Raw genomic sequence first — 24,957 nt, 5'->3', positions numbered from 1 at the left:
GGTCTGCGCCAAACATGTCTGCTGTTACTGTGGCCAAATAACTCCATTTTTGATCCGTCAGTCCAGAGCACGTTACTCCAAAAAGGCCTGGTATTTACCTATATGCTCAGTGACAAATGGTCTTCTCTTGGGCTGAATTTGCTGGGACAGACAGTCCTGGACAAATTGGCAGTCGTTTGAAATTAACGACTTCAATAACGTTTTTAGTAAGAGAAAAAAATGTTGTGTTCTGGCACTCCCCCTTCAAATATTTGTTGTCACCACAAGGAAAGACATCTAATTGGATGTTTGTGACCTCTGAGTCTGAGGTCACCTAAATTCTTGTATAACACTTGGCACTTTCTCTCGCCCAGGCTCCAGAGTTAGCTGCCAAACTGATGAGTTTTGGGGCAGCTCCTGAGCAGAAGAAGGTATGTCTGCTTTTCTGATTCAGGACCAAGTTATTGTAACTCCGGCTCATTTACGGGGATATTAAATATGTTTGTTTTACTTCTGTGAAATATCTAACTGAGGGAGTTGAAACAAAAACAATGTTGATACCAAGTCTGTACATTGAACATTAAGATTTTAAAAATCTCGCATTACATACTAGAACCTAAACATGTTGTTTCAGTTCATATATTCTTATTAAACCATATTCTTAACCGATCTCACTGTCTTCTTCCTGTTGCGCTTAATCATCTTTTCAGTTTTTGTTTTATTTGCATGTTTTGGTGTATGGTCTGTTTTTTCCTTAAGCCCAACATTATTTTGGTTTATTATGGCTTTTTCCTATATGCTCATTGGCAAACTGGTCTTGCACAGGCTTTTTTCCTGGCACGTCTCCCATACAGGTCAAATTTTTGCAATCACTTTCTGATTTAATAGAAGCATGCACTTTTTGTTGCAAGTTGCAAGACATACTAGCAGATACTGTGATTAAATTTTGGGCTTCTTGGTGACTTCTTTTTGTATCAGACGGTTTGCTCTTGGACTGACTTTCCTGGGACGGCCAGTCCTATACAAATTGGCAGTTGTTTGAAATCTGCATCATTTGTAGATCATTTTCCTTACAGTGGAATGATGTATTTCAAAGATTTTTTAGATCTTTTAAAATCCCTCGCCAGACTCATAGGCATCCACAACCTTTTTTCTGAAGGCCTTACAGAACTCTTTAGATCTTGGCATGATGATACCACACACCTCAATAGCGAAGGGAACACCAGACACTAGATATAAGAGGGGTATAAATAAGACCGGTTCCACCTGCACGCCCTAAACAGGTTCTGATCACTGACACCCTGTTTAATCTTGAACATCTGATTTTAATTTTAGGGATTTGAAGGTGTGATGAATGTAGGGGTGTGCTTACTTTTTCCATGTGACCGATCTGTTTTTTGTTCATTTAAATTGTGAAAATGACTATAAAGTGGCAACGTTTTTAATTGGCACTGTTTCAATGAGGATCAAATGTTTGCTTGTCCAAATATGTCAAAAAATACATATCTATATCGTATACAGAAACACATAACCATATACACTGCACATGAAGCCTTGTACAGTGCATGAGGATAATACAATAACGTAACACAACACAACAACGTCTGATTGAAATCCTTCCTAAATCCTGATAAATTTGCAGTAAGGAAAAAGACTGAAGTAAGTTTGAAAAGATCTGGATTTACTGATTGCAGTATGTTTCTATACAGGAATGCAGTAAGCCACAGCAGGCATTTGGCTTCGAGCAGGCGCGCAGAGAATACACCCTCAAAACGTTTGGGGACATGGCTGACTCGTTTAAGTCTGACTACTTCAACATGCCTGTTCATGTAAGCTCAGAAATACCCAGCATGTATGGTCAATTAGAATTGACCTTGGGATTAATTACTTGTTTTTTTCTGCATATTTTTATTGCAATTATTGCTACCTTATGCTCTTGTGTTTGTGTCTGTGTATTTATAGATGGTGCCCACTGAGCTGGTAGAGAAAGAGTTTTGGCGGTTGGTGGCCACTATCACAGAGGATGTGACCGTAGAGTACGGAGCCGATATTGCATCCAAGGAGTTCGGCAGTGGCTTTCCCATTAGAGGCAGCAAGTTCAAGGTTGCACCACAAGACGAGGTAAAGTAAAACATGGATACAAATATAGCAACATGGTACTAGATGGAATTTCTGGGAAATGTATTTTATAAGAACTTCTAGAGCACACACATCTAAATCACAGTGCTGGATGAATGGAAAAAGAAAGTGGAGTCCACACACTGGGTAGTTTCATTTAAAATAAATTTAATTTTCAAGAACTGAATGCTTTTACATGTGCGCATATATATATATATATATATATATATATATATATATATATATATATATATATATATATATATATATATATATATATATATATATATATATATATATATATATATATATATATATTAGTATCCAACAGGCAATACATACAAATAGGACCCACATATCATGTGATCACCATGCATTAATTGAAATATCTATGTATACATGTTTTACATTATATTGACCTGACCAAGATATTGACTATTGCCCTTGTTACGGAAACTTGTGTGATTTTTATTTTATTTTTTAAATTTATAATTGTTTTAATAATAAATGTTCTTACTTTCACACTTTGATGAAAGCGATATGAAAAGGAATTAGGAAACACTGATTTACATGTATGGGTGTGACGAAGTGTCACAAGCCCTTTGTAATATCTCGATATATCCTACAATATGAACTGATCTTTTGTACACTTTTGTCATGGCAGCTTTGTTTTTGTTTGTGTATTGTAGAAGTACTTGAACTGTGGTTGGAATCTTAATAACATGGCGATGATGGCGCCGTCCGTGCTGACCCACGTGACAGCTGATATATGTGGCATGACCCTGCCCTGGCTGTATGTGGGCATGTGCTTCTCCTCTTTCTGTTGGCATATCGAGGACCACTGGAGCTACTCCATTAACTACCTGCATTGGTAAATACCACTTTGTCATGCTTTTATATATGTTCTGAATTTAGTTAAGCAACTTCCTCGGCCAGAAATATTGTTCTAGTCTTTAGACTTTCTTTGTAAGTCGTCCGTAAAGTCAAGTGATGGTCCCCTATATCACTTACAGTGTAAAATACTTTAGTAAACATTTTAGAGGGTGAGTTTTGTTGGCTTTTGCCTGGAGCTCTGTAAGGCATTGTTCACACAGCAGAGCAGGGAAAATAATAAATAAATAAAAATACACTGAGTAGTGTGTGTGTGTGTGTGTGTGTGTGTGTGTGTGTATATATAGGGCAAGAGAAAATTAGCAAGTGAGTTATCTCTCAACATGGAGACTTCACTGCGATTGTTCTGAATATATTCAGCAACAGTAGCCGAAGAGGGTGGCATATGTTGTGTTTCTTAGTGCTTTGTTGTTTCTACAGTTAGGTGACATTGCTAAAAGTGGTGTAAACTAGGCTTCCACATGATGGTACAACTTTGATTGTTAAAGCAACCATATATTTGAGAGTAGCACAGAATCTGTTATGATGGGACACGATTTTCAGTGATAAGAGAAGATTCGATTTTTGCCGATACCACTGAATCTTCTAATACATGATTTAATACTCTCCGATTGATACGTGACCAACTTTATATAGAAGTCAGTTTTTTCATCAGTTTTTTTTCATTTTGAACAACTATTCAGGTGTGGCCTGGAAAATGCAGAAATTACCAGGCATTTTCCCATTTTATACTGCAGATAATCTTTGACTTAAATAAGACTTGACAAGAATTCATTTGAGCTACCTTTATGAACTTAACCGATGCTTACTTTGTGACCGAGATTATTGTTTAATATATTCTCCACATGCTTTGGTGATATTAGTTCCATTTGTTTTTGAGGAAAAGTATTTGACTAAGAGGTATAGTTTTAAGTACTTGCTGGATTTGTGTAGGGGAGAGCCCAAGACATGGTATGGAGCTCCAGGATTTGCTGCTGAGCAGCTGGAGGCAGTGATGAAGAAGCTGGCACCTGAGCTATTTGAGTCTCAGCCAGATCTTTTACACCAGCTTGTTACCATCATGAACCCTAACACGCTTATGGCCCACGGAGTACCAGTGAGTCACACTCTCTCACTCTCTCTCTCTCTCTCTCTCTCTCTCTTTCTTTCTCTCTCTCTCTCATGCTCTCATGTTCTCACTCACACACCACACTGGGCATTGCACACACAAGTTTAACACGGACACATCTAGCTCGCTTACAGACCACAGCTTCACCCCCCTCCCCACCAAACACACCAACACGTATACATTAGTAATGCCACATCCTTTCTCTTTTTCATGCATTCACACCAAGACTTGACACATACATACCAAACCATTTCACACATGCTGAATGAAGACTGCTCTCTCGCTCTCTCATGTCATGCACTTGTGCACATACAAACGGTCCTGTATTTCTAACATTGAATCACTATTTTAATCACTCATGTGCTCATAGTTCAAGAATTACACTTCGCTTTTAAGAATTACACTCAGAGTTATTTGAAATTTTTTTTTCAAGTAATCCTCCATTTTGTTTCTCAGATTTACAGGACCAATCAGTGTGCAGGAGAGTTCGTAATCACATTCCCAAGAGCCTACCACAGTGGTTTTAATCAGGGCTTCAACTTTGCAGAGGCTGTCAACTTCTGCACCGTGGACTGGGTGAGAAAGATCTCTACCTGTCTTATGCATAAATGTGATAGTGGAGTATATCTGATCTTTGTTATCTTAACACGAGGCGATCAATTTCTATAATATTGTATCAGCTCATTTTTTTTTATTAATTTAGTCAAAGGTTAGATAACTGTCGCCCTTCTGTTTCTGTAGATACCCTTGGGCCGTCAGTGTGTGGATCACTACCGCTTGCTGAATCGTTACTGTGTGTTCTCACACGACGAGATGATCTGTAACATGGGTGTCAAAGCTGATCAGTTGGATGTGGTTCTGGCTTCAGCCGTGCACAAAGACATTGTGCAAATGATCAATGAAGAGAGGGAACTCCGAGAGCAAATCCACAAATTGGTGAGAGTAAGCACTGACAATAAAATAGCTTGAACAGATAGCAGATGGCCGATTTCATGCTTTCTTTATTTTATTTATTTATTTGTTTGTTGTTTAAGTCCACAGTCCAAAAGCTAAAATGCGAAAATGACCAATCCAAAAAATCTGATTAATGTTCTGCTGATCTGCATTTTCATTGATGTGTTGTGTTGTGTCTCCTTGGTATAACTCGGTCACAGCTGGGTTATAGTAAACATTATTTACACAGGCGTGATGTGGTTTAGAAAGTCAAATTCTTTGTATTTGGGACTCATCATATTCTATAGCACAAGAAAATTTGTTTCAAGCTCCATTCTTTGTTGTGTGCTTGCTGAAAGCTTTCCTTTGGCCAAACAGAGATCTTGTTTAGCAGTAATTTTGAAGTTCCTCTGTTTTTCCCATATCCATTCTGTTTGGTGATCTGAATGTACTCAGATGCTTTAATGAAATGCTTGGGTTGCAATGCAAATAGCCTACTTGCTAAGTACCATTTATTCATTTTACCACAGTTTTAAATATTCCATAATGAATAATATTTGTTCTAATATGCAGACTTTATTATTATCATTATTGTTATTATTATTGCTAAACCAGTAATATCACCTTTACACTCGTTTAACAGTATGGCGTCTTTTTTAGATTACTTTCATATGCATGAGCCTCTCCCTCTTTTCTTCTCTCTCTCTCTCCCTAGGGAGTGGTGCAGTGCGAGTTGTTTGAATATGATTTCCTGCAGGACGATGAGAGACAGTGTCTTAAATGTCGCACCACCTGCTACCTGTCTGCTCTCACCTGTCCGTGTCGACCGGGTGAGCAGGTGTGTCTACACCACGTTCACCAGCTCTGCTCCTGCCCTCCCTCCAAATACACACTGAGGTGAGTGCTCCAGCCTTTCAGTACTCGTTATATTATTTTTCAACATATATAGTGGAATTTAAAGAATTGGATGCTTTCATTCAATCTGTCTCTGTAAATCATGGAAACGTGATGGTTAGAAGGTTTACAAATGTATATATATATATATATATATATATATATATATATATATATATATATATATATATATATATATAATATATAATATATATATATAAATTAAAAAAAAATTTTTTTTTAAATGTTTTGCTTTCTTGTTACATTGCAGGTACCGCTTCACTCTGGATGACCTCTACCCCATGATGAATGCTGTGAAGCAAAGGGCTGACTCGTATGACGACTGGGCATCACGTGTTACTGAGGTCCTTGAGGCCAAACTAGACAAAAAGCGCAGTGAGTTTTTGCTTAAGTGAATAGATTGAGCTTGTACACCAGCACAGCGTTGTTCTGGTACTACCACTGCCAGTGTTTAAGAGCGACGCTATATTATCACATGATGCAGGAGTTTACTAACATACCATGAAAAATAACAGCTATGCAAAGTTTGTCTCGGGCTTTAGAACAAAATCTAATTCCTTCAGTGTCTGTTCCACAGTTCTATTTAATTCTCTTCAAGCCATTTCTTTTCACAACATATTTAATATTACTGTTTTTATAATAATCACTAATCTTCAAATGTCCCTGCAATGTTCACTGTCTGTACTTTTTGGTTGTTATTTTTGTTTGTTTCTTATGTGAAAAGATGGCCTAAAAACAAACAAACAAATCCTAGCAGACTAGCAATGAAAACTGGAATGATTCCAGATTAGACACTAGCACCTTGTCAGAGGAAAAGGGCTAATGGATATCTCTCAAAATTGTTCTTGAGAGATTACAATATGTAGTGCATGGATGTTAGAAGGATGTTAGAAGTTAATAGTAAAACCTCTCTCTGTCTGTCTGTGTGGCTGTCTGTCTGTCTGTCTGTCTCTCACACACTATCTGTTCTCATTTCCAGACCTGTCTGTGTTCCATTCTCTGCTCGAGGAGTCCGATACGAATGGATTTCCAGATAATGATCTGTTGCGTCATCTGAGAGTGGTCACTCAGGATGCAGACAGATGTTCGTCTGTGGCACAGCAGCTTCTCAATGGCAAGAGACAGACCAGGTACATACACACACACGCACGCACGCACGCACACACACACACACACACACACACACACACACACACACACACACACACACAGGCTGGAAGAATGACCTGAGCACTAACCTATTCTGTATTGTGAGGTGAAGAGGTTAAAGTGGTGTGGTCAGCAATGCGTTTGTGTCTCATTAGGTATCGTGCTGGTGGGGGTAAAACCCAGAACCAGTTGACTGTAGAGGAAATGAGGTCATTTGTGCGTCAGCTTTATAACTTGCCCTGCAGTCTAATCCAAGCACCGTTACTGAAGGTAACACACACACACACACACACACACACACACACACACACACACACACACACACACACACACACACACACACACACACTCTCAGAAGCTTTATCCAGTAAGAGACAATCAATCAACGCTCAGTGCATCTATTTCTAGTGTGAAACAGACACTTTGACTACTAACGAGTAAAACTAGGAATTGCATTCATCTTAGCTCAGAGAATGCTGTAAGAGATCTCAATGGCTATATTTACAGGCAAATGTTTCAGTCGGTCTGAATGATTTTATTCTATATAAACAGATTGTGTGTGCCTTAAATCCAGCATATTGAAAATTTTGATTTACAAGCATGTTGCATGTAATCCAAACTAAATGTACAGCACTGCATGTATCAAAATTATCCAACCCCCATTGCAAATCAGGTTTATTGTCTTTCAGCTGTTTGCAGTGAACAAATCAAACAAAAGCAACTGAAATTTGTGCTGTTGTGAGGGATTGTTTTCAGGGGGTTGAATAATTTTGAAACTGGTGAATTGATTATAAGTTGCATTTTCAGTTGAATTTGGGGAAGCCAATTGAAGCATTCATTGTGTTGAACTATTTCAATTGCTTTTGTTTGATTTGTTCATTACAAACAACTGAAAGTCTGTAAATGTTGAAAATATACCTGATTTGCACTGGGGGTTGAATCATTTTGATTGCAACTGTAGCTCATCATATGCACAATATAACAATAAGAGTCATGTCAAAGTGTCACTTGTAGCAACACACAGGCTTGAAAGCTATGCTAAGATTGGGATTGTAAATGAGGTTGGCTTTGAAGGTTTAAGTGGTAAATACTATTCTATTGCATCATTAAAAAAAATGTATTAATCATTGCACCTTATTTAATGAAATAGAAAGATCATTCAAATGGGTCTTTCATTAGTTTACTCTATATAATCTATGTATTTAGGTATTTCTATGAAGAATTTTATTTTTTCTAATATTTTTATGTAATTGTCTTTCTCTCCCTCGCACTCTCGCTCTCATCTTCCCCTCTTTCTCAGGAGCTGCTGAACCGTATTGAGGATTTCCAGGCACACAGTGAGAAAGTTCTGTCTGATGCTGTGAGTGCAGATTCTGTGGTGGAGATTCAGGCCCTTCTAGATGAGAGCTCCGAGTTCGACGTGCATCTGCCAGAGGCTCCTCGGCTACGGGAGCGTCTGGAGATCGCTCGCTGGTTAGCAGCGGTGCGTCAAGCTGAGGATTCAGGCAGCAGTGCCCGTGGCCTCACTCTGGACGCTATGCGGCAGCTGATCGACCGCGCTGTTGGCTTAACTTCCGACCCTGCGATAGAGCGTGCCATGGCTCGCCTGCAGGAGCTGCTCACTGTGTCTGAGCAGTGGGAGGAGAAAGCACAGGAGCTGCTGAAAGCCAGGTGGGGGCAGCATTGAGTCACTTAAACCAGATTACACAAGGTTTGTGTTACACTGAGGCCAGTTCAGCTACAACTCGCATGTCGCGTTTGAACGTTTCCGACTTTTCTTCATCGAGGGTCATTTGAGACCACTCTCGCTAAAAGTTCCGGATGTTTCATGTCTACATCAATTCCAACGGCCGGAAATGTACATCAGCTGATTTCAGCTTTACTACTGTTTTGATCTCCCTTAGACCTCCACAGAGTGTGGAATCTCTGACTGCCATTCTGAAAGAGACTGAGGCCGTTCCTACGTACCTGCCCAACTGTCTGTTGCTGCGAGACGCCATTAACAGAGCCACAGAGTGGCTGAAGGAGGCTGAGGCTGTGCAGGTAAAGCACACTGGGGATCTTTCATTCTGCATTAATGCAGGATATCTACTTATGTTGTACCCTAAATAATTGTTATTAATAGTGGGGTTTCTATTTTGCAAATGTTATGTATATGTAAAAAAATACTGTAAAAAGAATTTGCACATAATAAGTTTAGCTTATCAATAAATATCGGAGGCAGTCAAATATTTTAAATATTTTAAATTTGGCTGGCAAATTTTTTATTTGGAAAATTTGCATAGTAGTTGACAATAGCTGTTAATACTTGAAAATGCAGTTGATGAATACAATCTGCATGTTCCTATTTCTTAACAAAACATTTATATGGAAACGTATCTGCTGTGTCTGAAGGAAAGCTAAACAATCCCCCCGGACAAGAGCTTTACTGAACATGTTGAGAACACTTCCTGTGATGGTGGATATTGAATTTTTTGTGTATGTATGTATGTCTGTGTTTAGTTGGGAGGGCGTGTCCCTGTGTTGGACACACTGTCCGACTTGGTGCTGAGGGCCCGTGCGATTCCCGTGCAGCTGGAGCCACTGGAGAGGTTGGAGGCGCTCGTCTCTGAGGTGCAGGCGTGGAAGGAGTCCGCAGCCAAAACTTTTCTCCTGAAAAACTCCTCTTTTACCCTGCTGGAGGTGAAATCTCACAGACGCTCACAAATGTTACTGTTTGTGTGGAAGCATTTTTTTTTTTAGCATATTAACATGACTTTCCTTTATTATTGCTCAGTGGAAATGCATTTTCTTCAGTCTCTCCATGTCCCGCTCTCTGCAGGTGTTGTGTCCGCGGTGTGAGGTGGGAAACTCTCTCAAAAGGAAGATGAAGAAGACAAAGGGAGATACAGTGTCATGTGGGAAAAAGAGAACGGGGAGACTGGACAATCTCAGTGATGTAGAGAAATCCCTGTCAGAGAGTAAAGACTCGGCTTCTGCTGTGAGTTAACACACACGTACACACAAAGTCACAATATGTGACAGTCACCTTAAATAGATCAGAAAATAAAATGTAAAATTATATTTAAAAAAGATGAGTACATTTGAGCAAAAGTTCAAAACCAGCTCAAATCACATGGGCTATCTGGGTGACAAAACTAAAACACACAATGTTTTAAAACACACTACAAAATACTCCTTTTGTGAATCTTCACAATAAATCTGTCACAATAAATACTGCAGAACAGTGGAAAAAATTATATGCAGCAAATAGGTTGGTACACAACCTCCTAAATCAAGATGTGTATAAAATATTCTGTGGTTAATTTGCATATCGGACATCAGATTGAAATTTCATGTTACTGAGCCTGTTTTGCATATTCATTTCCCTTTCAGATGGCGACTCTCGCTGAAGTCCGTTTGAAGGAGCTGGAGTCCTTGGCGCCTCTCCGTGCAGCTAACGAGTCTAAACTCCTCCCAGCAGCCGACTGCGGCGCACTCAAAGCGTGCGTGTGTCAGAAGTCTCCCATGGGTGCCATGCGTCAGTGCGAGTTGTGTCGCGATGCTTTCCACAGCGTGTGTGTACGTGGACAGGGGGACCCTTGTGAGTCCGAGCCCTGGTTGTGTCCTTTGTGTCGGCGTTCAGCGAAACCGGCTTTAGACAGGATCGTGCCACTGATGGCGTCTCTGCAGAGGATCCGCGTGCGTTTACCAGAGGGAGATGCGCTGCGTTATATGATCGAACGCACAGTGGACTGGCAGCGGCGAGCACGGGAGGTCATTGCTTCATATAACCTTCCAACGACCGTTCAGGAGCACCAGGGAAGGCGCTGGGCAGGGGAAAGCAGTACGAAGGTGGGTGTGGCGCTGGGCATGATGGGTTGTCCCTCTAAAAACATGCAGAAGAAAATACCTTATGCATGCCCTGAGAGTGGGTTCTGTTTGTGTTTCTCAACAATAAGGCTGTTATTGTATGTGTTTGTGTTCATCAGGGTCAGGACTGGAGCAAGTACAGTCAGGAGCAGTCTGTCTTTTACATAGAGCAGCGCTGCATCCCTCTGCAGGGTGAGTAGACATCTGCAACATCTCCATTTCCTATTTAGGCTATATTAAGACTACCATATTGTGGTGAGTGGTGTACTCATATGAATGAGAAATTTGTCAACCAGTGAAGATAATTTCTATAGTAGTTTAGTAACGTTACAGCAGGGTTCTAACAAGGTGCTTGAAGTGCTTGAATTTGGCTTTTTGAAATGTAAGTATTGGAAAACCTTGAAAATACCCACGTTTTATGTAGTGGTGCTTCAAAAGTGCTTGAATTAGAAGAAGTCAATAAATACGAACTCGCTAAGTAACTATAAAGTGTTTATTTTTGAAAGAACACGAATACAATCCTTTCACTCAATATATGACACCCTGCTGCAACCCCTCCTCCTCTTCCCACTATTTCACGCACTCATTTGAGCAGAAACAACTTCTCAGGCCCATTTAGCGGCTTTTTTTCTGCCAAAAAAGCACCTCTTGACAAATCTAGTCTAATTTTTGGACAAACTTTCGCTTCTTTCCGTAGAAGAGAGTGGCCAGTATTGCCCTGCCACAACGAGATCCTGCTTTCCCGCCGCAGGTACTCTTCTCTCTGCGGCTACTCTGTTCAGTGAGGGGCAGAGAGGAGCAGCACATTCATTGTGAGAGAAAAAAATAGGACAATCGCTTCAAAGTTTCTCCCTGAGTGATCATTTTACATGTAAATACTGCCAAAATCACAGCACAGCCGTCGTCTTTAACTTATGTATCTGGTGATTTTTGTCAGACAACATCGTGGTTATAAATCCGGATTTTAGCAGTGTATAGCAGCAGTTTGTAAATGGCTGGGAAGTGACTGCTGGTTAGCATGTCTTCTTTTAATCACCGCGTTTCAGTCAATTTCATATTCGTTCCGTTTTCTGACAACAGAAAAACATGTAAATGAGAACAGCTTTATTTGGAATTCAGTTGTATTAAAATACAGTATGTGAGCACAGGGAACAGGAGAGAAGTAAAAGATGTAAAGGGCCGACACTAGGCAGAACACAAATATGCGATGACGTAATGAACATGCTAATTGGTGCATGACCTCATCCAGCAACATTTAATGACTTTCCATCGAAAGTTGTTGACAACAGTTCTCCTGTCACTCACCTGGAGTGTAATGACATTATGGTGAAGACAAAGAAATGTTTGGGAAATGCAAATTTAGTCCAACATGACTGGAAAAAGCACCATATTATAAATTTTTTTTTTTTTTTTTTTTTTTTTTTTTTTTTTTTTTAAATATTATTATAATATGTAAGACTATGTTTGAATGAGATTTCTTGTATAGTCCTTGAAAACAAAAATAAAATAGTGCTTGAAAAGTCCTTGAAAGTCCTGGAATTTTATTATGAATCATCTGTACGAACCCTGTTACAAAGGCAGATGATTTACTTGCCTTGCTTGCACTTACAGCCATTGGGTTGCAGAGGGCCTCGTTCCCATTGCTTTAATGCTGGCTTCTGCTTTTGTTGTCATGTGAATGGCAACAGAAGTGGCAAAAAACTTATGTTCAACTAGAGGGCAGTATTGTTTCACTGTAGTTTACGCTCGTGTTCAAATAAGACATTTAGAATTATTCATGTGATTCCATAAGTTTGTAAAAGACTGCAGTGATGCTTAACGTTTAAGTATTTTTAGATATAGATTTTCATTTGTAGATTTAATGCTGAGCACGAACTGAAAATCAGGTGTGGGGCACAAGCTTTAGCATGGAGTAAAAGTGTGTGTCTGTGTGTGTCTGTGTGTGTCTGTGTGTGTGTGTGTGTGTGTGTGTGTGTGTGTGTGTGTGTGTGTGTGTGTGTGTGTGTTTGTGTGTTTTAGGTCTGAGTACAGAGCTGGAGGAGCTGATGGTAGAAGGATTATTGCTGCAGGTGTCACTGCCTGAGACTCAACAGCTGTACATGCTACTACTAAACGGCCCCCCAGCCCAGTGCAGTCCACAGCATACACACCCAGCAACTGACAGCCCACAACACACCCCCTACCACACTCAGGAACACACTTCACCACACAAAGAGGTAAGAGTTTTTATCAGAATTGGCTGTGTGTGTTGTGCATATAAGCACCGATGCTACTCTACTATACTACAATATCAGAGTTGACACTTTTTTTGTGTGTGTGTCTCTTGTCTTCTCAAAAGAGGGACTCGGTGACCCCAGCGGAAAAGAAAGCGAAGCGGCGGATGGAGAAAGAAGAGACGGAGCTGAAGATCGACGTGAGGGATCGAGGGAGCCCGAAAAGAAAGAAGCAGCGGATGAGAAGGGAGAAGCGGAAAGAGAGGAAAGCAGCTTCGGTATCTGCGTCACCGATTTACCTGTCCGATCTATCCCAGTCGGACGACTCGGAGGAGGACATGGTCCTCTGCCCAGCTGAGAGCTGCCTTCAGCCAGCTGGAGATGAGGTGTGTGTGTGGTGTTATGCGTTTCTATGTTATTACGTTGTTATGCCTCTCTTTTTTTTTTTTTTTTTTTGAATTGCTGAAAAAATCTGCATATTGTGTGTGTGTGTGTGTGTGTGTGTGTGTGTGTGTGTGTCACAGGTGTTCTGGGTGCAGTGTGACTGCTGTAACAAGTGGTTTCACATGATCTGTGTAGGCGTTTCTGAAAAGATAGCAGCCGAGGAAGACTACATGTGCGTCACCTGCAGCGCACGTTAACACAGGCTAGCGCCAGAAATGAGACGGCGTGTAGAAGAGGAGCCGAGGCCTAGGAGGAGAACTACAAGTTCATCTCCCCTTTTATCCCTTTTGTACTATCCTTTTCCTGGTTGTGTAACTGATTGTTCCCAACACCCTCTGACCTCTGACCTTTGTAACAACGGTGCTATTTCCTCTTTTTTTGGTTTTGGTTTTGGATTTTGGTTTTGGTTTTTGTTCTGAATGATGCTATTTGGTCATTTGTTTTTGTATTTTTACAACTTTTCTCCTTCTATTTGAACTGTGTGTGGTTGTCTAAAAATACAAATATGCTAAACGAAAAGCGTTACGTAGTAGAGTGTGGGGCACCCAGCATGGGTTTCTGATCCGTTGCGTTGTCGACAATGAGAGCGAGGTCATTTTGTTCGAAGCATGTGAAAAAACAAATATAAAAGGGTTTCTTGTTTCTCGGGGACTTCTGCATGCTGAACACAAGAACGCAGAACACAAAAAAAATTTTTGTACCAAATATCTACAGTAAACAAATAAGAAATGAAAACTTGTTTTTGGAAAACCCGCTGTTAGTACACATGCATCTGGGGATAATATAATTTCTTTGTTATTTCCGTTTTCATTTTGTAGACTAGTTTTATTTATCTGAGCAATAATGTCAGTAAGCATCTGGAGACTTAGAGTGTGTATGAACTGTGTGCTGCTGCTTTAGAGGTGATGGTTGGTTGTACATGAAGTGTAAAGCATAGATGGTACAGTTTGGGTTGGTGATTAGTGATGTAGCAGCCAGAGAGACGTGTATAAAAGAAACTGCCACACAACTCACGTAGGCCATTTTGTGGGGTGGGAGGATGGAGACGGCCGCCGGGTTTAAGCTTGTTTAAAATGTCCCAGTTTATAGTGTGGAATAAAAGCCCTTTTGTCTAATATCTTACAAAAACTCTAGTGTCTTATTTATTTATTGTCTGTTCAAACGTCATGGTGTTTTTCAGTCATCTCATCAAAATGACTGAATATTAAACCTTTTTAAACCCTTTAACATTAAAGCAAGTAAACTAAATGGCCAAAAGTTTGTGGACACCTGACAATCACAATCCTATATGCTTTTTGAACCTTTGCTGTTATAAATATCTCCACTCTTCCGGGAAGGCTTTCCACTACATGTGTACAGTCCCCTTAAGTTCTTCCACACCAACCTAGACACACCAGGTCTTCACGGAGCTCACTTTGTGCACAGGGGCACTGTTATATTGGAACAGGTTTGGGTCTCTTAATTCAAGTGATGGGAAATCATAATGCTACAGCATACAAAGGCAACCACTGAACCACCGCTCCCCAGTTGTTAGAGACAAAATAGCAAACTTTCTGTTTTCTTGAATCATATTTTCCGTTGTAAAACCTCCTTTAACATTTGATTTGATCTAAAAGTTCATTAACCAAGTTAATTGACCAATGGCTTCAACTCTGGACTTTAATTATCAGATCTTTTTATATAAAAATGCTAATTAGATTTACCAATGGTGACAGCACGTTCAAAAGATTCAAAATTGTGTTGGTTAGAATGATGGTATGATCAGCTCAGCTGTCTGGAGGGCAATGAGTCATGCTCATCCTTCAGACTCCATGACACAGCCAGCTATGCTCTAGAATTATTGGCACCCATAATTTTACAAGATTAAAAAAAAAAAAAAAAAACATTAGAATTGGTGTCTAATTTGTTTGGCAACAATTCTGGAGCAGATCTAGTTGTTTAAAATACAGGGTGTCCCAAAAGTCTAAAAAGTCCTAAAAGGGGACTATATTTGCCAGCACCATGCCGATTGTGCCTTCGTCAGTGGATGTTGGTGGACGTCCACTTCTCAGCTGGTCTGCAACTCTTCCAGTCTTTTTGAATTTGTTAATAAGTTTGGCAGCAGTGTCGTGTGTGATGTGTGATGTGCTTGCCCTGTTTCCTGTTCAAGTCCATCGCAACCTTGTGACAGATTCCTGATCCAGCCATGAGAATGATTTCAATACGTTCTTCAATTGTGAAAGGCGTTCTTAAAGGCTATCTAGAAAAACATATAATATAAACTAAGCATGTAAAAAAAATTTGGAAAAACATTCGCCTAAAAAGTGTTTCAGTGTTTCTGTGTGTATGGAGATTTTGGGAACACCTTGTAGAATAGAATAGAACTGAATAAAATCCTAAACTTTTAAAGCTTAAACATTCAGTAATAGGACACAATATAGATTTATTTTAATGCAATATTTCTTTCAAACATATTTTTTTCTGCAAAAGTGTTAGCTGCTTAGGCCACATTCAGAATACATTATAACTATTCAAATACTATGCCAGTTATGCTTATGAGTTGCTGATGTAGGTGTGTGCAATCAGTTGTCTCCTGCCTCCTGCAATTCAGGGAATATTTTTATACCATGTTCTTTTCTTATGGAAGCAAACTAAGTCATTTTTAGAATAATAAGTTTAGACAGCATGTATGCTTTGGTAGGTGTTGCCCGCCTTCTTGGCAGAGATTGGTTTGGTTAATACAGCTTGACTGCTTTACTGTACCCAGTTTATAGGCGACAGTGAGGGAGACATTGTTTTGTTCAGAACACCAGTCGTTACAAGTATGTAAATAAATTTTAGCCCGGAGTGTTGCGTTAAACATTGCTTAGCTCCGCTTTAATAATATGTCAAGCTCTCTGTGCGCTTTGGAATTTTGGACGCTCCGGATTTCTGGAACGCGGCTGCGCGCGAGCTCGTGGTGCTATTCTCGCGCAGTCAACTTGCAGTCTCCAGTCCTGTGCACTTCAAACAAGATTATGTTTCGCAGAGGTTTGGGTTCTCTGACTCGTTTTTAGAACACTTTGGACAGGTTGGTGTGAAGCATCGTTTCCATAATGTCGAGGAGGAAAGTTCGTCTCGCGCGCTCTGAGCGCACAGTGAGCGAGGACTCGGATATAGACAGCCTGCTAGCGAGTCTCTCTCCCGATGAGGTGGAGGAGCTGGAGAGAGAGCTGGTTGTCATCGACCCGGATCCCAGTGTACCGGTGGGGCTCAGGCAGAGAAACCAGACCGACAAACAGCCGACACGTGGCTACGACCGTGAAGCCATGCTGGTCTACTGCGAGCGCGAGACCAAGAAACTCCTAGAGCGCGAGCTGTCCTTTGAGGTGATGTGTATATGCGAAGTGCACACTAGACACAGTGTGTATACCTCCAAGTGATGTATACACCGAGTAAAGTGCGCACTAGACCTTATGAATAGATTCAAATAAGCCAGATGTGTAGCCTTGACCTGATCATCACTTATACTGGGTGGTAAGAAAAACAAATATGATTGGCAAGTATTTAGGCAATGTCAAGTGTATTATTGAAGGTCAAAACAGGTCGAACTGTAAGCAGCCACATTTAAGACTTTCACTATATTTGGATTGTGGATTGTGGGCCAAAAGTGGGCCAAATCGTACTGACATAACATGGTCATATGTTAGAGGAAATCTTCAGTGATGGGTCAGTACTGGGGAAATCTTCAGTGATGGGTCAGTACTGGGGCAATCTTCAGTGATGGGCCAATACTGGGGCAATCTTCAGTGATGGGGCCATTTTTTGTAAACACACATGGAGTCGTCTCTCCCAACTAAATATGAAAAATTTTGGAAGACATTTTGCTAAAACATATAAATTTCCCTTATGTATGGAGACTTTTTGGACACCCTGTTGTTACTGGTGAATATATTGTAAAATGATAAGACGAGACTTTAAGATGTTAGGATGCAATGTAAAGATGTGTTCGTTATTGTTTTATTTATTTATTATTATTATGTATTTTTTCATTATGCTTATTATTCCCATTTTTTTAAATGTTACCAATAGTCAACTAAGCTGACCTCTTATTACCTACCTGGCTTTCAGCACCTACATCCATTTAGGTGGAAATGTAGTATGACAAGTATGACAAGTAGAGCTTATTGATTGTACAGAGTTTACAAGGCTGCTAAGGAGACACAGGTGATGAATTCTAGTTTGTGTGTAGATTGGTCAGTCAGATATGGCTGGCATGCACTACTGATCCTTCCTGTCATCAAAATGCTTACAGTGGACAGATGGTCACCATCGGGACAGCTAGCACTTCCAGCTAATTAGTGATTATGCTGTAGTGGGGGACAGTCCAGAGTCAACATTCTTAACTCAAATCAACATTTAAAAAATACATTTTGTATTGTAATTTTTTAATTTTCATGTTCTTGTTGTCCTGGTGAGTTTGTTTCTATCCATCATAGTAATTGGCTTTTGTCAAACACTAGCATGAAACAAGAATTTCTGGCTGAATAATTATATTGCTGCCATTGAAGTAATATGAATTCAGCAAAGCATCCTTATATTTACACATTGCTTTAAGGAAACTGCAAACAGTCCTCAAGGAGAATCCTATAAATGGGGCATCAGTTGTCTGTACATGACCAAGATGTCTCTCGGTAACTGTTGTGTGTATGCTACTATAAACACAGGCCTGGCTCAAAGTGGTGTCTCCAACTACACACTGACGTTGTGGATACCACAGGGCATTTATTACCCATGATGGATATAAACTAAACAAATAGAACTGAACTACATTTCATCTCCAACATTTTTAATCAAACATATCCATATGGAATTGATAGGTTAGCTGGTCAAATTGGGGTTCAGTTTGAGTTGCTGTAGGACTAAACTAAACTAATCTCGATTTCCATTAAAATTACATTTAACCCAAGAAAATCTACCCATGAATGCTACATAAAGCATAGCTTCTGTAGCACATCTCTGCCCTAAGTTCACTGATCCCTTGTCTGTATGAGGTGAGAGCAAGTGTTGAGTGCTACAGGCTAAAGCAGGTGCTGAAACAGGTGCTGCAGAAAGTTTAGTAAGGGGATACAGAGCAAAAGGGTCGAGGGTTCTGTTTAAAATCTATTGAGACATGTTGTTTGCTTTAAATACATCCAGCAAAGCAAGGAAACCCTTGCTCAACACATACAAACACAGTTTGGATGTTCACTGTGGGATCTCCTGTTTCTGTAACATTGCTAAGCAATTCTGTCTCTATTTATATTGTTCATAAGTAGCAACGGTAAAATGAGTCAATATGATCATCATACCGATCATAAAACTGATATCTTCAATGAATAAAAAATAAAGTAGTCACCATTAGTTTGAATCAGAGCATAGGTTTGCATGAAAGATATTTTTTTTGGTAGATATAAAAATACAGTAATATCTTGTTTGTGCCAGATGTATGATGTTCACAGCATCACCATACATATTCAGCTCCCATTTCTTTTGCCAAAATTCCCAGTACTGTTGTGTTTGTAATTTATTTGAAATCTGTTCATCTAAGGTTAAATTCTTATTTTAGTAAGTATGCAGAAGTCTTGTCATGCTTTGGGAATGAACTTGTGGTCAGAATGCTCTCTCTTTGGACGTGGAAATGATTAGTACTCCGATGTCTGAGCTCTGCTAGGTGGAATTCCTGGCGTGAGTGTTGTTCCTTGAATTTCAGCCTTATAAGGGCATGTCTGAGGGTTCCAAGACTTCTTCAAACAATGGCACAATAATCTAGCGTGCAGGCTCATTTTTCTAATGGAGTCTAAGAATAGCTCTGTGCAATTAACTGCAACCAATGTTTACTGTAGTATGCCTATCTGCCTTTTAAATAATGTTGACTTGTAAAAATGTAAAGTAACATTTTAACTGAAAATTTGTACGACAGTAGGTAATAACAATACATAGGATATGGAATTACACAGATGGACAACAAAAAAGAGATCAAACATAAACATTAAAGCCCTTGTCCACTTATGTCCATTTAGATTTTCTTACTATTAGCTGTAGTTTCTGGAGTAAACACAGTATTGAGTGACAAAAGAAAGAATGATGATGTTTTTCTTCCTGCTGTCTTCTTCTGGCTAGTTTGAGCTGGGAATAGGAGCTGTCAGGTACTTTCATGTACAGATCAGAATCTTGTGTGGTTTCTTATGCATTTCAGAAACAGTCCTAGAGTTTGCACAATATGTTGAATCTTAAGGAAAACCTACAACAGCAGAAGACCACATTGGGTTCTACACCTCTCAGCCAAGAACAGGAATTTAAGGCAGCTGAGTACTGGAAAAACATTGCCTGGTCATCACCAGTATTAAACGTTCTAGTTTTGGTGAACCTTTGCCCACTGTAGCCTCAAATTCCTATTCTTTGCCAACAAGAATGGAACCCAATGTTGTCTCCTGATGTTGTAGCCCATCTACCTGAAGGTTCAATGTGTTTTGAGTTTTGAGAATCTTTTCTCTCATCAGCAAGCTGTGCCTGCCTGCAGAACGATCACTCACTGGATTTTTTTGCTTTTCGCACCTCTATATCTCTATAAACTCTAGAGACTGTTGAGAATGATAATCCCAGGTTTCTGAAATACTCAAACCAGCCCATCTCTGACCAACATCTATGCCATGGTCAAAGTCCTGCGCTGATGTAAAGGTGTGAAGGTGTTCCTAATAAAGTTGTCATTGAGTGTATATTTATTGAATCTACTGTTGGTAAATGCACATTTTATGGGCATTTTAAACATTTTTACCATCCCTATTTTTTTTACATTTCAAACCATGTTTATTGAGGCATTAAACGACCAAATTCACCAAGTATTTATTTTAAAGAATCAATGACGTTTGAGCTGTTTGGTTGACTAGTCTCTACCTTATTCACGTTTTAACTGACCATTTTTACTTTGATGTATGTGTTCTTCAGGGGGAGGTTAAAGGTGAAGGCCGTAGACGGGATCGGCTAAGGAGAACAAGAAGCAAAGAACAGCGGAGCTTTTCTAGGTCACACAGCCGTGAAGCATCTGACAAGGATGAGGCCAAAGATGAAAAAGCACATGTCAAAGAGGAAAAAACTTTGTACAAAAATTGCAAGGGTGGAGAAATGAAAATAGAGAATGAGGTCAATGAGACCTCTGAGATCAAGCCAGAATGCAGAGAAACAGAGAGAGGGAAAGAAATGTTATCAGTGACGAATCTAGAAGGAGAGGTCGAAAATAAAAAATATAAACAAAGGGAGGCATCTAAGAAAGAGCAAGGTAGCAGCAAGACATCAGAGCTCATCTCTAAACTACAGAAAAAGGAAGATAATAAAGAGAAGGAGAGAAAGGACAACAGTAAGAATGGAGAAAACTTGAGAACGAAAGGGTTGATATCCAAGTTACAGGGCAACAAAGAGGTAGAAAACAGGGAGAAAGAAGAAAAAGGGAAGGAGGTAGAGAAAAAAAGAGAGAGTAAAACAAAAGGACTAGTCTCCAAACTGGAGGAGCAGAAGAGCCAAAAAGATCATGGCAGAGTGCCAGAAAGGAGAAGCAGACTGAGAAACCTGGAGGATCCTGTGATAGAGAAAAAGAAAGAAAAGGAACAGGAAAAGTGCACTGAGAAAAGTAAACTCTACCCTGAAAGAGATATAACTGGAACAGAGAAAAGAAAGGACAGACTGAAACGGTGGGGAAAAGTGGATGAGATAGAGATGGAGCAAGAAAGACAGAAAGAGGAAGAGAAAAAGCCAGACAGAGGTAAAGATGAAGGGAAGGGTGTAGTGAAGAATGCTAAAACTCACAATAATGTTACTGAGACCTGCAGTAGTGGAGATGACCAGTCTGCCAAAACGGAGGATGAGGAAGATTATATGGACAGTGATACTGGCTCCAGCATGTTTGATGATCTCTTGGAGCAAGTGCGCAGTGATGATCCTGAACTCACCGAGCTTAACATCAACAACTCTGATGTTATCAAGACAGATACACTGATCCAGTTTGCTGAAGGACTTCGCAGTAACACTCACATTAAAACATTTGCTCTTGCCAACACAAGAGCTGACGATCATGTTGCTTTTGCCATTGCTGGGACTTTACGGAACAACACTACGTTAACAGGAATCAACCTGGATTCCAACCTTCTCACCGGCAAAGGCATTCTGGCTATCATTGATTCTTTGCAGCACAATGCCACACTTAAAGAGCTTCGCTTCCACAACCAGAGACACATCTGTGGAGGGAAGACTGAGATGGAAATGGCTAAGGTACTACGGGATAATACTTCGTTACTCAAGTTGGGTTATCACTTTGAGCTAGCTGGGCCAAGGATGACCATGACCAACATCCTTAGTCGTAATATGGACCGTCAGCGTCAGAAACGACTAGAAGAACAACGTCTTGTCAAGCAGGAAGCTCATGCAAGCTCAGCACCCCCTAGTGAAGAGAAAAAGAAGCTTATACCTGATAAGCCCAAACTTAAGCAAACTCCACAGTCCAACCCTGTTGAGAAAAAGGAATCTATCCTAGCAAAAGTTTCCAAATTTAACAATCCCTCTTCACCCCCCAAAGCCACTCCACACCCCAAGTCCACAGCTGCCCCCTCATCCTCCAAAGCAACAGGTAAAAAAGGTGGGCTTACAACAGAGTCAAGCCCAGGACCTCCAGCTCCTCCTCCTCCTCCTGCCCCAGTGATGGATATTCAGGCACTTCGGAGGTCGTTGACCTCAGTCTCTCAGCGCAAACAAGACAGCAGCAATGTCTCAGGAAGTGGAACACAAAAAAGTTCCAGAGATCAGTTGCTGGACTCTATCAGGAACTGCAACATGAACACGCTCAAAAAAGTAAGTAGATAGAAATCAGTCCTAACATGAATACATAAGACACTTCACTGCCAAATATCTGTTTGTATAATGTGTTATATTGTGCATGTGATAATGACATCTTAGGGGCCAGGCCCCCAGGCAGGTGCACAGTAGGAACCTGGCTGTAATCCATCCCTGACCTTATAGGGTGTAAGCGAAGGGCTCACTACATGTCACTCAGGAAGGCCATTTTAATTACTGACTATGGCTGTGTTCAAATAAACAAAGCAAACAAAGTTCCAATGGAATTTTTTTGCCATTAAAAATTCTTTAGTAGATGCCCTTTTACAGTTTTATATTTTTTGACAGTTATTAAACAGTAATTAATTTAAATTCTTATTAAACATAGCAACAACTTTTTTGAAAGAAATATCTGGCAGTGTGTTTTCCTGGCACTGATGATCATTTACATTTTGACTACTTTGGATAAACAATTGTGTTTTCCATCCATTTCCCCTCCCCTACCCCCCACACCACTTCTCCCAACTATTTGCTATCTATCTCTCTAAGGTTGAGGTTCCTAAGTGGCTGAAGTAGCAGATGGCAGAAAAATCAGAAGAGGCTCGAACCAGCTTTAGTGGATGTCCATGATGACAATGATGGATCTGGAGTCTAAAAGCAAATACAGTACTATTAGAGAACTTTGGTACATTAGAGCGATGCTCACAAAGTATTATATACTAAAAGTTGGATCCTTAAAGCTATAACAGAATTGGACTTAAAAGATTTTTTTTCTATTTAATAGTTCAATTGAGGAGGTCACAATAATGTTTTAAAACATGAAGATCTTATAATGAGCACACATTCTTTGTAAATCATATTTTATTTTAATGCCTATATATTCCTCATATAATTAATTTTTGGGGCTTGAAAATTGTTGAATTGTGGATGTTGACTACGAAAACAAAATTTGTCTTAAAAGGGAAAAAGGCCATTAACTACACATTACAACTTTGTCTTGAATCCAGAATATCACTAAACTGTGCAAGTCTATGAGCTGCTTTTTGAAAAAGTCTAAGCTTGGATGAAGTCTAAGCTGAGTTTGTAGTTCAGCCTATTTATATACAGTTACATTAACTCCTTAGGCAGACAATTTTATCTATAGCAATTTATCTGCATAGATTAAGGGTCTTTCCAAAGGGCCCAACAATGTCTCTCAAGCGGTTTTGTTCCAAATGTCATGAAGAAAAAAATAATAAAAGCACCATTGCTGTACTTAGTTGAGATGGATTTTTGTTTCTGCTTGCTACAGTATATTAAATGTTGCTTTTGGGGATAAATTGTGTAAAATGCATCCTAAATGTGTGTTTGGAAAACTGATTTAGAGTTTAGAATTACTGTTTCATTTTTTTTTCTGTAAGACTGGTGGATAATTGAAGATAATAATAATAATAATAATAATAATAATAATAATAAAACAACTTTAATTAATAAAGCGCCTTTAAAAGCAGCTTCTCAAAGTGCTGTACACAAAATAAGCAGTACACAGAAAAATAAAACATATAAAAGTTAATAAGAACAACAACAGTGTTAATAATAATACTACTAATACTACTAATAATACTACTAATATTAATAAAAGAAGATATCAGAAGTCAAATGAAAGTTTAAAAAACTGTGTCTTAAGTAGAGCTTTAAAAATGCCAAAAGTCTGGGCTTCCCTGAGTTCAGGTGGAAGAGAGTTCCAAAGTGAAGGAGCATACACGGAAAAAGCCCTGTCACCCATAGGTTTTAGGCGGGTTTGTAGAACAGTTAACAAATTGCACCGTGAGGAGCGCAGTCTGCGATTTGGGGTGTAAGGGACTAATAAACCAGATAAGTTATGCGGAGCCAAGCCATGTAGTGCCTTGTATGTCAACATCATGATCTTGAAATCGACACAGAAACTGACCGAGAGCCAGTGTAAGGACTCCAAAACAGGAGTAATATGTTTACATTTCCTGTTACTTGTCAGGATCCTGGCGGCAGAGTTTTGAACATATTGCAATTTGTTGATTGTGGATATAGAAACTCCGGCTAAAACGGCGTTACAGTAATCCAGCTGTAAAACAACAAATGAGTTTATCAGTTTTTCAGCTACAGACAAGTTTAGCATTGGGCGCAGTCTAGCTATATTTCTGAGGTGAAAATAGGATGCCTTCATAGTGCTCTGAACAAAAGAATCAAATGTGAGGCTGGTATCGAAAATTACTCCAAGGTTCCTCATTTTACTTTGGGTCTCTAGAACAGAGCCATCAACAAACAGAAATAGTGAATTTGATGACAGGAGCCTATAAGCATAAAGCATATAAGATCATGACCTTTGGAGAATCCAGTATCAAAATGTATGTAATATTTGAAAATATTTTGAAAAGTACAACAGAGATGGATAAATGTATTGATTAATGCAGTGTTTATTAAAAAAATAAAGGATATATATATATATATATATATATATATATATATATATATATATATATATATATATATATATATAAAAAGACATAACAGAAAAAA

The 24,957-nt window shown here is 39.5% G+C and overlaps 2 protein-coding genes across 6 annotated transcripts in view; both read left to right on the top strand.

Annotated features, from left to right (window-relative positions):
• Positions 1-14,719, top strand: part of kdm5bb (lysine (K)-specific demethylase 5Bb) — a 29,782-nt gene extending 15,063 nt beyond the window's left edge. For 3 of the 4 annotated variants that reach the window (XM_017468197.3, XM_017468195.3, XM_017468198.3), the window contains 20 exons: positions 354-410; positions 1,689-1,808; positions 1,942-2,100; positions 2,787-2,968; positions 3,922-4,084; positions 4,553-4,672; positions 4,838-5,032; positions 5,745-5,926; positions 6,195-6,319; positions 6,924-7,074; positions 7,249-7,363; positions 8,394-8,764; positions 8,998-9,136; positions 9,596-9,775; positions 9,915-10,073; positions 10,469-10,927; positions 11,065-11,137; positions 12,965-13,161; positions 13,284-13,544; positions 13,683-14,719. In XM_017468197.3, coding sequence (XP_017323686.1) covers positions 354-410; positions 1,689-1,808; positions 1,942-2,100; positions 2,787-2,968; positions 3,922-4,084; positions 4,553-4,672; positions 4,838-5,032; positions 5,745-5,926; positions 6,195-6,319; positions 6,924-7,074; positions 7,249-7,363; positions 8,394-8,764; positions 8,998-9,136; positions 9,596-9,775; positions 9,915-10,073; positions 10,469-10,927; positions 11,065-11,137; positions 12,965-13,161; positions 13,284-13,544; positions 13,683-13,799 — 3,525 coding nt within the window. In that variant the 3' untranslated portion in view covers positions 13,800-14,719. The remainder of the gene's footprint in view (positions 1-353; positions 411-1,688; positions 1,809-1,941; positions 2,101-2,786; positions 2,969-3,921; positions 4,085-4,552; positions 4,673-4,837; positions 5,033-5,744; positions 5,927-6,194; positions 6,320-6,923; positions 7,075-7,248; positions 7,364-8,393; positions 8,765-8,997; positions 9,137-9,595; positions 9,776-9,914; positions 10,074-10,468; positions 10,928-11,064; positions 11,138-12,964; positions 13,162-13,283; positions 13,545-13,682) is intronic. The other variant, XM_017468196.3, reaches the window with a different exon arrangement.
• Positions 14,720-16,076: 1,357 nt separating this feature from the next.
• Positions 16,077-23,676, top strand: LOC108265641 (leiomodin-1). 2 transcript variants are annotated; one of them, XM_017468194.3, is made up of 3 exons: positions 16,077-16,949; positions 20,548-22,440; positions 22,972-23,676. In XM_017468194.3, exons 1-3 carry the CDS (start codon positions 16,677-16,679, stop codon positions 22,996-22,998), a joined length of 2,193 nt encoding a protein of 730 aa, XP_017323683.1. In that variant the 5' UTR covers positions 16,077-16,676; the 3' UTR covers positions 22,999-23,676. The 2 variants fall into 2 exon arrangements, with proteins under 2 accessions (XP_017323683.1, XP_047011630.1); XM_047155674.2 differs by lacking the exon at positions 16,077-16,949 and adding an exon at positions 16,956-20,280.
• The last annotated feature ends 1,281 nt before the right edge of the window (positions 23,677-24,957 follow it).

The sequence above is a fragment of the Ictalurus punctatus genome, chromosome 5 (genome assembly GCF_001660625.3).
Source record: "Ictalurus punctatus breed USDA103 chromosome 5, Coco_2.0, whole genome shotgun sequence".
NCBI lineage: Eukaryota > Metazoa > Chordata > Actinopteri > Siluriformes > Ictaluridae > Ictalurus > Ictalurus punctatus.
The sequence above is the reverse complement of the archived record's forward strand: the minus strand, read 5'-3'. Positions and strand labels throughout refer to the sequence as shown.

Bases quoted from the DNA above. Each gene is read 5' to 3' on its own strand.
- LOC108265641 (XM_017468194.3), top strand. From the start codon at position 16,677: ATGTCGAGGAGGAAAGTTCGTCTCGCGCGCTCTGAGCGCACAGTGAGC. The intron at 16,950-20,547 runs GTGATGTGTATA...TGTGTTCTTCAG, and splicing joins AGCGCGAGCTGTCCTTTGAG to GGGGAGGTTAAAGGTGAAGG. The intron at 22,441-22,971 runs GTAAGTAGATAG...TATCTCTCTAAG, and splicing joins ACATGAACACGCTCAAAAAA to GTTGAGGTTCCTAAGTGGCT.